The sequence below is a fragment of the Neltuma alba genome, unplaced genomic scaffold, assembly GCF_004799145.2.
Source record: "Neltuma alba isolate B1F8T4 unplaced genomic scaffold, ASM479914v2 tig00001702_pilon, whole genome shotgun sequence".
Classification (NCBI taxonomy): domain Eukaryota; kingdom Viridiplantae; phylum Streptophyta; class Magnoliopsida; order Fabales; family Fabaceae; genus Neltuma; species Neltuma alba.
Genome location: NW_021632574.1, coordinates 153,827 through 168,211, shown reverse-complemented (window position 1 = coordinate 168,211; position 14,385 = coordinate 153,827). Strand labels below are relative to the sequence as shown.

The 14,385-nt window shown below is 34.0% G+C and overlaps 2 protein-coding genes across 2 annotated transcripts in view; one reads left to right on the top strand and one right to left on the bottom strand.

The window, feature by feature from the left end:
- The window catches only part of LOC114761610 (uncharacterized), a 40,246-nt gene extending 34,027 nt beyond the window's left edge, over window positions 1–6,219 (top strand). The window contains exons 9-22 of the mRNA XM_028951025.1: window positions 135–773; window positions 1,274–1,934; window positions 2,027–2,178; window positions 2,311–2,391; window positions 2,513–2,638; window positions 2,992–3,099; window positions 3,348–3,443; window positions 3,542–3,613; window positions 4,100–4,255; window positions 4,470–4,544; window positions 4,975–5,052; window positions 5,389–5,457; window positions 5,558–5,627; window positions 5,702–6,219. Coding sequence (XP_028806858.1) covers window positions 135–773; window positions 1,274–1,934; window positions 2,027–2,178; window positions 2,311–2,391; window positions 2,513–2,638; window positions 2,992–3,099; window positions 3,348–3,443; window positions 3,542–3,613; window positions 4,100–4,255; window positions 4,470–4,544; window positions 4,975–5,052; window positions 5,389–5,457; window positions 5,558–5,627; window positions 5,702–6,219 — 2,901 coding nt within the window. The remainder of the gene's footprint in view (window positions 1–134; window positions 774–1,273; window positions 1,935–2,026; window positions 2,179–2,310; window positions 2,392–2,512; window positions 2,639–2,991; window positions 3,100–3,347; window positions 3,444–3,541; window positions 3,614–4,099; window positions 4,256–4,469; window positions 4,545–4,974; window positions 5,053–5,388; window positions 5,458–5,557; window positions 5,628–5,701) is intronic.
- Window positions 6,220–11,762: 5,543 nt separating this feature from the next.
- On the bottom strand, window positions 11,763–12,752 carry LOC114761601 (myrcene synthase, chloroplastic-like). Its single transcript, XM_028951013.1, has 2 exons — window positions 12,615–12,752; window positions 11,763–12,139 (listed from the first exon to the last, which is right to left on the bottom strand). The coding sequence occupies exons 1-2, from the start codon at window positions 12,733–12,735 to the stop codon at window positions 11,763–11,765; spliced, it is 498 nt and encodes a 165-aa protein (XP_028806846.1). The 5' UTR covers window positions 12,736–12,752.
- Window positions 12,753–14,385: the final 1,633 nt, after the last annotated feature.

The window sequence follows — 14,385 nt, the reverse complement described above, 5'->3', positions numbered from 1 at the left end:
AATGCTTGGATATTCTTTCAAACTTGCACATTTATATGATTGCTGATTATTGGTTTTTTTTTTATAATATTCTTTCAATAGTTATCTGTTTTAGATAGACTAATCTAGAACTTACAATTAACATGCATATGCAGAATTTGAGCAGTCAAGGAGAAATAGAATCCGAAATAGAAGAAATAATTGATGATGAAAGACCAATGACATCAAGTGTGAGCGCCAAAGTTCTCAACTTCCGTATTCTTCGAGAAATAAAGATCATAGAATGCAGAAAGATAAAAGCTATGTTCCCTACCTCTACATGGAGAAGCCTATCACAGTTATGCAAGTTATGTATATTAAACTGTGAAGAATTAGTTCATGTAGTTGATGAGGATTCATATGACTATGATCATTCCAGTGACAGATACATTCTCCCAAAACTGGAATATCTTCAAATCCAGAATTGCAACAAATTGGAGTCTATATTTCCTTCCTCTTTTCTTCGAGGCCTTCCAACATTGAAGTCTATGATCGTCCAGCAAGCTGCTGCTCTGAAATTTATTTTTGGAAAATACCATCAGGGAGATTATTTATCTAAAGAGAAACAGAATGGTAGGTTTGAGGTTGGTCTCCCAGCTTTGAAAACACTATCACTTAGAGAAGTGCCACATATGATCAACATTTGTGCCAAAAGATATTCTGTGATGCTGCCATCTCTACAGCAAATTGGTTTAGACAACTGTCAGCTGACAAGGGATTCTCTAAATTTGACGGGTTATTGGAAACCTGAAAAGGTAACGCCTCTCTTGGCTTTTGGTTATATGACATGTGCTAGCTAGTGCTGTGCTTGTTTGACCCTCTTGCTTGAATTCTTTTTTTTTTTTTTTCAATTAAAGTTCAACTTTTAGTGAAATGGGCTAACTCAACAAATTCTTAAGAAAGGTGACTGTAGTACTTTCAATTTCGAAACCAATTCTAATCTTTTCATTGGATGAGGTTTATTAAGAGGATTACAAAAAATAGCTAGCTAAGATGAGGATCCATTCCTTGCAAAACCTTGCTGATCTGTTATCTCAATTTCATTTATGAGATTTAGATGGAATATCATTAATTCGTTTTATCAACGCCTTTTGTTAATTTTTACCAATTGAGTCTGAATATTTTAGTTCACTTTATTCTTATGCATGTGTGTAGATACATACGTGTATGAGTATATAATGTTTCTGCCAATAATCTATTATCCATTAACTTGTTGAATTTGTACTGAAATTTGGAATTGGACTGCCTCTGCTAGGAATTAAAGAAAATTCGTCGCTTGACAAATCTTGAGGTTGGGAACTCCACAATAGACGAGGTTTTTAACCTGGAAGGAGTAAAAATTGGAAGACTAGTGAGATTAAGCTTACAATCCATGATGCTGAAAAATCTAAGTGAGCTGAAGCAAATGTGTAAGGGCCCTAAAAGTAGTTTGAGCTTCGACCATCTTCGCAGTCTGAAGGTCATAGGATGTAAAAGCCTAAGAGCGATCTTCTCCATCTCGATACGGAAAGAACTGCCAAACTTGTTCCATTTAAAAATAAAAGACTGTGAAGAATTAGTTCAGATTATTGAGGAGGATGCCCAAAAAAGTGCTGATGATGATAGGCAACAAATTAGCTTCCCAAAATTAGAAAAAGTTCACATCCAGAACTGTCATGGCTTGAAATTTCTCTTCTCAATTTCCACACCCAACATGTTCCCAAAGCTAGAGAGTTTGGAAATAGAAGCAGCCTATGAGCTAGAGCAAATATTTAAACGCAAACAAGATGATACACAGAAGATGGTGGTAAAAGATGCGTTTCCAAATCTCTCATATTTAAGACTCATAAAATTGCCAAAGCTTGTCACTGTTTGTTGGGGGATGCCGTTTCAAACTTTGCCAGATCATCAAGTGGTTGATTGTCCTAAGTATCAAGGTATGAATGTAACTAGAAAAAGTTCGCTCCTTTTAATTGCTAGTTTTTATTAATATTAATAATATGTAATAATATTGAAAATACCACCGCAGAAATTACTTCTCAACAAGTCCAAGAAGCAGAACCTGAACATTTGGATTTAGATATTCAAGCAGCAAATGAGGAGCCACTTTGTCGACATTCCAATAATGTCGAGGCTCTGTCACATGTGGGAGAAACAAGTTCCTTGCCAAACTCAGCAGAGGTATATTGGAATAATCATTACATGGGGAAAATATCATACATATGTTGCCTAGTTGTTAAAGGATTCTAACATGTGCACTGTGAAAAAAAGAGAAATTGATGCATTAACAAGACGTATCTTTTCCTATTGTAGAGCATGAAGAAAACAACAAAGGAGGTTGAAGCCAAGGAATCTACTCAAGCTTTAGAGAAACAAGCATTTGAAATTTCAACGGTTAATTTACTACCAAGAAGGGCATCTCTACATGTAAGTTTACTGATTACTTGGTTATTTTTAGTTTAATAATAAATTGCTTCTAACATGGTCTTAATCTTTTATTCAATGTTTCAAATAGGGGTTGAATGATGAACAGACGATGAAAAAACCAAATGAGAAACTCCAACATCAAGTCCTTGGAGAAACGAAAACAACAAATGAGGTTCCTCAAAAAACCAACGTAGTACCACTTGATGATGATGATGTGCGTTATAACGTAAAAGAGTATTGATTTTGAAGTTGCATTATTATTACGACACATGACATCCTATTATTATCTGTGTTGCTCAGAGTACTGATGCTATATTAAAGGAAAGAGTTCGAGAGGGTCGTACCTCGGAGGATGTTGAGGTAGCAACTATGTTAACTAACTTAGGAATGAGAAACTTATCAGAAACATTAATCATTCTGCTACAATAAGAGTTTTCAATGGTTATTGATCAGTGTGCTGTGCGCTTTTTAATCTAATAATATCCGTCATATGCTCGAACTCCAATAAATATTAAGGGATTATAATTAAATCACTTGAGACTTACATTTCTTGGTGTATTTTTGCAGAGTGTCACTGAACATATTCCAAGAGAAACAGGAATTATGGAACCTAAAGTTCATACTTCCACGATTTATTCAGAAGCAGGGGGCTCACAATTTGGTCCATCAACAATAGTAAGTTCACCAAAGTCATGTTAAACTTATAACATGATTTTATACATGTCAGTTCCAAATACCAGCCATTCATCTTTACATGTCAACATCAGCAAGTCTATCCCATGCACCTTATCTCCCTTTACTCTTTTTTTTTTTTTTTTTGGGGGGGGGGGGGAGGAATTTGAATGGTAGACAATGAAAAAGATTTAAGAATTAATGAAGTTAACTTAGTTGACTACTTAGTTAAATATTCTGTTGTGACTCAGATTGATAAGGAAACAGGGAAGGAAATTGGTAAAGACGTTCCTGCTTCAAAGTTACCTGCAGCCAAAACTGCACAAGTTTCCGAGGTGATCAAAATGGTATCTCCAACCCCTTTACGTGTCCAAACGTTGCAAGAAAAAAGAATTGATCAGTGAATAGAAAGATACAAAAAAATTTTACCTTTGGTGTTATTCAGAACTCAAAAGCAGGAAAGGAAGTTGTAGGAACAGCTTCAGAGGCATCAGTGGCTGCCACTTCAAATTCAAAGGTGATCAAAATGGAATCTCTAAGTTCTATCTATTCTTCACATGAGAGAAGTTTCCATGCGTTTTGATGACTAATTTTTTTAGTACATAAAATTGGTGCAAAGGGTTAGGATTGACTCATATGTTCATATTTTATTGACTAAGACCATGCATTTGAATACTATTGTAAATCCCGCCACATGAAAAAAAAATTGGAAGTTTAATATGACCTTTCCAATGGATTTGAACGCGGATCAAGCTTCAAGAACAAATAAGAATGACTTATTTTTGTATATTCATGTATGGTATTATAGTTGGTCATTGAACAACCAATGACTAAACGAAATTTGATAGACCAACTCGCAGTTGGAGAAGCAATATAAAAAATGAAATTCAAATTCCCTATCCACTAGATGTGTTCTTTCATTGTATGCATAATGTTGTAGAACTTTAGAGCATAATTGGAGTTGCAAAATAAGTGGAAGAACAACTTTCTTCATGTTTTTTAGGTTGATGGTTTGAAAGAAACAGCAGAACAAGACTTTCAAGAGCAAGTTAAATCTAAGGAGGGGATGACGATGATGCCAATTCAACAAAAATGTTTAGGGTTAAAGACGCAATCTGGAGTATCATCGGATAATTCTTTAGCCAAAGAATTATCACAAGTAAGTTTGATTATCTTTATAAACCATTGTTTATTACATCTTTGCAAGCCATAATACCAACAACTATACCATTTATCTTAATTCAAACCGCCTTTTATAACCCATGTATCTAAATTTTGCAAGAAAAAGGAATTGATCAGTGAATAAAATGATAAATTCAGTACATTAATGAACTTACTTTATCAAAAAAAAATTTACTTTTGGTGTTATTCAGAACTTAGAAACAGGAAAGGAAGTTGCAGGATTAGCTTCAGAGGCATCGGTGACTGCAGCTTCATCAAATTCAAAGGTGATCAAAATGGCATCTCTAAGCTGTATCTATTCTTCACATGGGAGAAATTTTCATGTGTTTTGATAATCATGTTTTTCCTTTTGGTCAAAAAAAAAAAAAATCATGTTTTTCCGCTTAATCATACTTATGGGAATAATGTGAATTCCATCAAATTCGAGATTTGACGTAGCTTTTAAAAATTGATTTCCTATGTTATATTGCTTGTCAGCACATTCTGGAAATATTAAAAGACATTACAGAAAATTTTCGATTTCAAAGATGTCAACAACGGCAACATTGTTATCACATTCAGAACTTGTACTAAGATGCGGACTAATAAATATTTATGGGAGAAGAATTGACTAGTGCAGGAAGAGATAAAGTATATCCTATGAATTACATGAAATAATAGAGTTGTTTTATGGAATTAATTTTATCTTTTGATCAGAGCTCAAGAACAGGGAAAGAAACTGGGATGCTGGTTGCTTCACAGACAGCAGTGTCCACAATTTCAACAAATTCAGAGGTGAACAAAATGAAATTTCCAAACTCTTATTTACATGAAATGGGGTTCCATGATCTGATCAACATAATCTAACGTATCAACTGTATCCAAAAAACAAAGACATAAATGTTAAGACTAGTAGACCAAACAAAAGGCTCTTGCACTCTTGGAGAAAACCAAGAATTCCTTTTTGTTAATCTATTGGAAAAAGAATTTGCACAAGTTCATAACCTGCTTCTAATTTGCTTAATTCATATTGGGAGAGATGGGCAGACCACCACTCTAACTAAAAAAGCAAACATATTAGTGAATTTAACAGATTAACAACTCGCATATTCAAATATTGATGTTTGTCAGAGTGCTAATAAGGAAGCAGCAAGGGGAAGTGTTGAGACATCACCGATGGCAGCAACTCCATTTGACTCGGTACATCTGATGAGCTTTGACTTATGTTTGCAAACAGAAATGCATTTTTAAGAGATGGAACCAAATAAACTACAATAAATTTTTCACGGTGCTCATGCAGACTGGAGAACAAAAACTGGAGAAGGGCTCAAAACCAAATATTCCTAATGTTATTCCTTCTCTCTATCACCGTAAGTGTCTTTTCTTTTATCTGATGCTTCTAGTTTTTATTTCAATTATCCACCAACTTACTGAGCTATTACAGAATCACCACAAAATGGCACTTCTGGCCCTTCTCCTACGTTGGAGATTCTTGAAATTTTCCAACATGTGGAGTTAAAAGACGGTGAAGCGGCTATACTTGCACAAGCACTTAAGCAATATCCTGAATTATTGTTGCCTCGTGAACAACGGACCCATCGGAGAATAGCATTTTCCTACAGAGTATTAGTTGACATATTGGTCGTGCTAGCTAACAAGACTCCATCTAACATTACAGCACCAGAAAAGTCAACCTTGGACGATAACTTGCGTGAAGCAATTTCTCTTGGGTTCAGCAAAGGTTGGGTTGATTCCGTTCAAGCCAAAGTTTGTGGTGTTCACAGGTCTGATGTCTCATTGGCACAAGAGAAAATTCAAGCCATGGAGGCCGAGCTTGAAACTTGCGAAGTGAACTTGAAGCAAGTTCAAAAAGAAAAGGAAGAAGCCAGAAGACGTCTGGAGATGGCACAGAGCGAGTTTAGGGATATAATAAGTGCTAAGCATAGACCATTTGGCATTTAGGCTGTTTACACTGTGTTTGGTTATTTGGTTTCAAATTCTAAAAGAACCTCAAAACAGTGAACAATAAAAGTTTAATGCCTATTATATATACATTCTCCCTATATATATTCAGCTAAATGATGGGAGTAGGAGGTTTTAATTCTTGTGATGTATTTGAAAGAAATACTCAGCTGACTGTTGTAAGTAGTTGCATTTGAGTTCTTGGTTGGTACTGATGAATTTGCCTTTTCTGTTTTTGGTTCAGATTTGATTGTTGTTAACAGCCTTAGTACTTTAGTTGGAGCTAAGAAATGCCTTATAATAATGTTTGAATATATAAATTACGTTATACTCTCGTTGAGATTGAGATGGTACATATCTAATTTAGACACTTTAATTTTAAATTTTTGTTTTCCAGTTAAAATATTGTTTAAAAATGAAATTCAGCAAATTGCGCAATTTTTAAATTTAGCATTGATGCAACTATTATCATTAATTATAAAATAATGCAGATAGCATACTATGCTAAAATGTCCACATCCAATGACTTTATATTGTGGACGAACATGTGGTTAAGCTTTGGTGGTAAATAATTCATTATATGATATATTAAACTGAAAGTAAGATTATCAGTGATGCATATTTTAACCTTGAAATTAATATCTTCTCTTAGGCTGACATTATATACAACTATGATAAAAAATGATAAATCGAAGTACAGTTTGAATAAGAAATGAAAGAGATTAGCTTGGAAATTTTAAGATTCTAGTAACATTTTTTACTGACGTCTAGGAATCCCTCTGGTCTATAAAAAAACCGTCTTCCTGTAAATGATAATACAAGGGGTTGATGAATTTAGCTCAAATTATGTTATATAAACATCCAAAACAACATGCAGCTTGATGCGCTGGGTAACACTAGCTTGGTAGTCCAAGTAGGGGCAATAAGTTGATGAAACTACCCCAAAAAAAAAAAAAACAGACCAAACCGATAAGGATAACTGAAAAACTAGTGAATTGATTAGTGGTTGTGGTGTGGTTTGGATTGGTTGTTCAATTCTTGAATTGACCAACGGACTGAAACAGTTGATTTTATTTTTTATTATATAGTTCTTAATATCTCAGTCAGATTTGAATAAATTTTAATAATAATTTTGGCATGATAGTTATTAATTTTAATTATTAATCAATCATAAAAATCAAAATTCTCAATATTGTTATACTTAATTATTGTTACAATCAAACTATTATTATATTTTTTTTGTATTTTATTATTAGTGATTATCAATGTTATTCTATTTTGCGATTTTTAATTAAATTATATTATTTTAACATGACTGGTTTAATTTCAAGTTGACTTAATCTCGACTTGACTACAGTCTAACTAATTGACCATTGAATTACTATTTCAACTTATTTAGTGTCCCATTCAGTTTTTTTTAAAAAAAAAATTCCTTGAATGGAACATGGCTTTGGCATCATCTGGTCGATTTGGAGAATTGGAGGATGCGATTCGCGCTGGCCTACCCGTTCTGAGTGGAGAGCCGAGCCAAGAGTTCAGAGCAAAGGCTTTGAGGCTTGTGGTTCCTGGAAGAAAGGGCATGGCACGAGGAAGGACCACAGGCTGCTGCTTCTCCGGCCCACTATGCCTGCTGGGCCTGGTGGCTTGATCCCCCACCTTTCATTCTGGCACTTTGCCAATGCTCTATTTCTGACCTCTGCCATTTTGATCAACATAACACACACAAGGAGAGGGAGACTATTTCTATTATTTGCAACACCAAATTACTGAAACACATATCAGATTGAAAGTAAATAACAATTAAACAGGCAATAAAATTGAGGAGAATCAAGCAAGCAAAAAAAACATATGCACTTAACCAAGCACCAACAAAGAAGAAAAATATGGATAAACCAGCAAAGGTTTTGGACATTTAAGTATATTTTTGCAACGCCAAATTATTGAAACCTATCAGATTGAAAATGATATATGACATGCAACAAAGTCTGAGGCCAAACAGACAAACCTGCATTCAACCTGGGAAAGAGTTCTTTGTCCTTCCCAATATCCTTATTCTCAATAGAATCATTTTCAGCCGCTACTTCGTTTCAATGCAGCTTCAGCAAATAAGATTATAACAGAAAAAGAGAAACATAACCAGTTTTCCTGACAAGTTAGCTTTGTTTTTATTATCATTTCCCATAGAATTCAATTGTTCATGTTAACTGATCCTCACCATACTGTCAAATTTTACTCAAAATAACTGTTTTTCAAACTATAAGATGAGGAGCTTCACACTACACACACACACACACAAAAACAACTATCCTGCTGTTAATTTGCATGAGAGCCGTAATAGGGAATTTAATGTGAAAGGAAATTTGTGGGAAGGTGCTGAAGGACGGCAGAAACATAAAGCGCAACCTTTTGGCCTTATATAATTAAAGCAATTTGTGGTATTGGTATGTACCAAATTTTACGGTGATGGCTCTTTTTTTACTCATTTCTACAATGTCGACATTTTGTGGTATTGGGGCAGTCACGGGACAAATGAAAGCAACACATCAGAACGAGAAAAATGACGAAGTTTGCACAAGCACTAATTGAACTGTCCAAAGAAGCATCACAGCAAAAGTTGTCTGTCTCAGATATTAACACTCTCATAAACAGGCATTTCACCAGCTGGGTCCTTGGGAATCCCTTAATTAGCGACATAACCTGGGTCTCCAAGCATCTAGAACTTTGTACTTGAGTGTGATCTTTCAATTTTTTCATGCAACCATCACAATGCTTAAGAAAGGCATAAGAGAGGTGTTTGGTGTGATTATTTTGCCTGACAGTTTATGAGTTAATACCTTAGTGGGTGGAATAAATGGAAAGTAAGATGAAGCCAGAGACCGTAGGTTCAGCAACCTAAGAAAACATATTTTCATGTTTGTTGTGGTCGTAGCATCCTGCATCCGAATCAAGAGAATCAAGTTTTTTAAGGTTTCCCGCGAAGGGGTCACTGCTTCTCATTATCAGTCTGAGATCTCAATAAAACAGATGCATGGTTGTCGTTGGAATTAAAAAAAAAAAGAGGGAATTGCAATTAGGTTCTAAGAAAAGAATTTAATTACTCTAAAGTCTATTAACAATCAAAAAGCATGTAACGACAAGTTCTAATATAGAAAATGACAATCGATTTATACTGCTTACTTATTATTTGAATTTTTTAGTAATTAAATTCATTTCTCGGAACCTTATAGCAATTCTCTCTAAAAAAAAAAAAAAAAAAAAAGTCACATAATCATGGGCAAAAAGAAGAGCTCACGGTGAGAAGGGCAAAGAGAGAATAATCTTTCTGCGGTTATATATATTATGCCCTTTTGTGCATATTTGTATTAATCCTTTGGATTCCATTTATAAAGAGCTAAGAGTATGTTTGGATTAGCAGTGGCAATGGCAAGAGTAGCTTTTTTTAAATCTGACTTCCGCAAACTAAAGTTAGGGTACAAGTCAGACAGTATAATATGATTTATATTTGGATTGGTTTTTATTACAAAAAAAAAGTTAGTTTGACAAACTAACACTTATTTTGATAATTAATAAAAAGGTAAGTTTAAATGTAAAATGACTAAAAAGAATACAAATTTTATTAACTAATACATATTTAATATTATGTGTACATAATGTGACAACTGTAAAAGAAATATTGAAAATAAAATTATTAAAATATTAAAATTATTTTATTATTAGGAAGAAATTAAAAAAAACTAAAATACTTAATTAAATATATTACATGGATAAATATACCCTCTGAATCAGTTCATATAAATATCTAAAAAATGAATAAAAATTTCATACCAACAGATTTAAATAAGGGTACTGCTCTAAAATCACAACTTCTAATAAAACAAGAACATATAACACTAGAAAAACTCAAAATACTGTAACTTTTCCCCCCTTTTCACCGCCCTGGTATTTTTCCCACTGTGAAAAGCAAGATTCATAGGTTTCATTCCAAAAGTCCATTTGAACCCAAAAGCTAGATTGTAAAAATGGGGCGTCAAACATCACTTTTAACCAAAAAAAAAAAAAAGAGCTTTTGCCTGCCTGTATGCACATTTGAACCCCAAATGTGATCCCAAACAAGCCCTAAATATAGACGGAAAAAAACACTAGCGTGTAGATGTAATAGGAATTGGGTGGTCAAGCAAGGAAAGAATACGAAGGTTAGTATGAGAATCTTCAGCATGACCATCTCCATGTTGGTACATATATTGAGCCATTCTTGCAAGGTTGAGAGCAATTTCTGTGAAACTTTGAGAGAATTCAGAATTATGCACTGCTTCGTTCATCTTCTTCCAAGTTTGGCACATCAAAGTGTAGACATATTCATAAGCCTCTTGTTCAGAAGCTCCAGTTTCGTTCATGTAGCATCTTAGTGACTTGGGAATGTCACTATCAAACCCACCACTTGATGATGACTTTGATGAAGCATCACTATTAATAATCTTGTGTGATGCAAGGTCATTGGCAAGTCGTACAATAGTGGAAGAAAGGCGAATAATATTGGGGTATTCTTTTAAATACTCCAGATCCTGGGGCCTAATTGAATCTGGAATCTGCAGAAAGTAACCTTGAACTAGAGCCACAGCCCCTCCCACTGAAATCCATGCATTATCTAAATATTCTTGCATGCTTGGCACGTGCCCATTGTTGTACCACCTTGCTTCTATCAGATATGATTCACAGAGATCGCCCCACTTGAAAAATTAAACAAACACACACGATCATTACATTATTCTGAAAATTTTAAGATTTGAATCTTGAATATATATATATATATATATATATATATATATATGCCTACCGCTTTCTTGAGGTAAGGGATGATGTCGATGCCTGTATGTTTGAGGATGGCAAAAGCTACCTCATTGACAGAATTATAGAGTGCAAGAAAACATATTTTCATGTAACTTGGAAGAGTGTGCATTGCATGTATATCCCATCTACAATCGACAAAAGTATATTACATTATTGGAGATGATGTGGACAAGGAGCTATCTATATATGTATATGTATGTCTATATACATATATACAGATGATGTATTAATTAAGAATATATGCTGACCTGTGGACCACATGAGTGAAGAGTTCAAGTTCTTGCAATGTGCCATAAACGTCATAAATATCATCTATGATCGTTATGAAGGAAGTGATCTTAGTCATCTCTCTTCTGAAATATGAAAGCTCAGGTTGGGAAGCCATTCCCACACCCCAAAAGAAGTTTTCCATTGGCATGTCCCTTACAAAGCTCAGCTTTTCTCCATCTCTCATTTCTTTCCACCATCTTCAAAGTAGAAATTAGATATCTTCAGTTATGTAATTAAGTAGTAGCAGAAAACATAAAAGTATACGAAAGATAAAACCTGCACAATTCATTGTCTAACTATATGTAATATATTTTCTCAGTTTGTCGTGTTATTCAAAACTGGTAAACAATATGACTTCCTATAGAATTATTGGATATATAAATAATTTGGCTAAAAAAAGAAAAGACAGAATTAGTTTGTTTCGTTTACTTTGATGTATATTTTAAGTCTTGTTGATGGGTGACTTGGACAACATTGAAATCCAAACGAGCAAGCTTAAGCAAGGCAGGGGTCACATCATTGCTTTTCTGGTATAAGTCAATGAACCATGGAGCTTCAAGTCTGGGAATCCTCCAGTGTAGGGGAATCTCCAGTGCATGACTGATCATTGCTGATATATCATCACTATCTTTCTCCTCCTTCTTCACAAATTGTTTCAGATAATTACTGCAAAAATCTCTAACTTCCTCAAGTATAGTTTCACCTTCCATTGAATGAAACGATGCTTCGTACAATGATAGAATTCCCTTTGTATCATCCAAATCAAAATTCCCTTTCTCATCTTGAAAACTTCTAAAAACCTCTGTGAAAAAAGCAGTACATGCATGTTAGAGATTCATTAGTCAATACTAAAAATCAGTACAGTTTGATTTGGTATGCCTTTTTTCTTTCCAGTGAAAGCTACAATACTGTAGACACTAAAGACCTGAGGTTACAAGTGAAATCAAACCCGCAACCTCCTAGGGGGAGTTTTATGCAGCTAAGTTATAAGGCTACTGTAATATAAAGGCATTTAATTTCAACAGTATTTGTTTTACCGTAGTAAAATTAGAACAAATTACCATACTCTTACACACTAAACGTCTTCCCTAACCAACACAGAAAGTTTTGCTTGCAATAGTGACGTGTTGCAAGAAGAGATATAGATATGTGCATTGTACATTGAGTAGATAGGCAAATGTCTTATGTCAAGTGGGGCCCATCCACCTGCAAATATCTTTCTTCTTATAGCATCATGGTGCTGTAAATAAAAGAATTCGGGTCCAAGTTAGTAGTACCTGATGACACATCAAATCCATGTTGCCTTAAGATTCGGAATTGAAGAGCAATGGTGTGTAAGTCATCAGACTTAGTTTTCAATCTGTCTTCATAATTCTGGGCGTACACATGTTGCAGCATGTCTCTTATTTCATGGACGAAATGGTGAGACACTCCCAGCTTTTGCAACCCATCTGTGAATTCAAGTTTGTCCAAATCATTTGTGAGTTGGGAAATCATCTTTCTAACTTGCGCTTTCAGTTCATCTCTTTCTTCTGCATATGATTCTTTCTGCACAGAAAACGAAAACAGGTTAATTATGAAGGACAAGAATTATTATAAGAAGTTAGGAAAAATGAAGAGATTATTAGAAGTCGGAAATATATGTACCCCATATTCACTAGTGATTGACTGGATATGTTCATAACTCCAACTTGAAGGTTGATAATTTGCAGATCGGCGAAGATTGGCGTTGTTTTGATCAGAAACGAAATGAAGAGTAGTAGAGGAAGTATTACATTTAACAGCGAACACTGAGGATTTTGTTTTTGATGGCGAGAGCACTTTGAAGAGACTGCAATTTGGGAATGAGGCTAGTCTCGGAAGAGCCATCAGTTCTTAGTCTCAGACGAAAAGCCTTGGCTTCAAAGCTCAAGAGTTATATACGTGTGCGTGCATATAGAAAGAGAGAGAGAACATGATTTATATACTCCTTCCGTTACTTTTTTATAAGAGCCTCATAACTAAAAACTAAACAATCTTATAAAACAGTTAAAATTAATTAAAAATAATAAATAAGTAAGAAATGAATTTTTTTTTTCAAGTTTGCCCTTATTTATAAGGGGCAAGTAAGAAAAAGCAGGAGAATAATAGTGAGAGAAAGTATGAAAAGGAGGGTAGTATGTCAAGTTATCAACTTTTTAATTAATACAATATATAAAATTTATTAGGGGCAAAAATAGTAAAGGATCAAGGAAATTCAAATTTCATGCTCTTATAAAAAAGATCGAAATGGAATATATATATATTCCACCTCTAAGTTTGTAAATTACAAATGAGATTTTATAATTAGAACCAGTATCAAATTCGTGAACAAGTTGCCATAAGTTGTTAAAAAGAAAGAAATGTACGATGTGGTCATCAATAAGTTAAGTGGATACACTCTTGACGCTAGCCAGATACTTTTAAAATTTAGGTATTATTAAAATATACGGAGAGATAAAAAAAGTTTGCTAAATGCCATGCAAATCGTGGGACTCTCGTGTTCTCAAATTTTATTCAGGTAAAACAAAAAAAGAGTTTTTAGATTTTAGATTTTATTCATTTCCACGTGCCACACGAGTAATTTCAAACGATGATTTTGTCGGGGCCGTGAGGTGGACAGCAGAATCAAAGAAAACAAGCTTCAGATTCATTACCGCAAATGCTTTATATTTGGTTATATTTCAGAATTTTCACATCATTGTATATTTATTAATTTTAGATAATGAAAAAAAAAACCATAATGAAAATCTTAATACATTCATATACTTTTGATATTATTTCTTTTTTATCTTTTTGTGCTTTTAATCTATTTGCCCATAACCCATGAAAACTCTGTTAATACCACGTCGGCTTCAAATTATAAGCATTAAATAGTTAACTAAATTACGCAACTCAAAAAGTTGCTTAAAATTGGTTAAATTTAATAAATAAATAAAATATAACTTATCTTTCTATAATATTCCTATTTATGGAGAGAATAAGTGGGAGGGAGAATGAGTTAAGAAAATAATGAGAGAAAATGAGTGG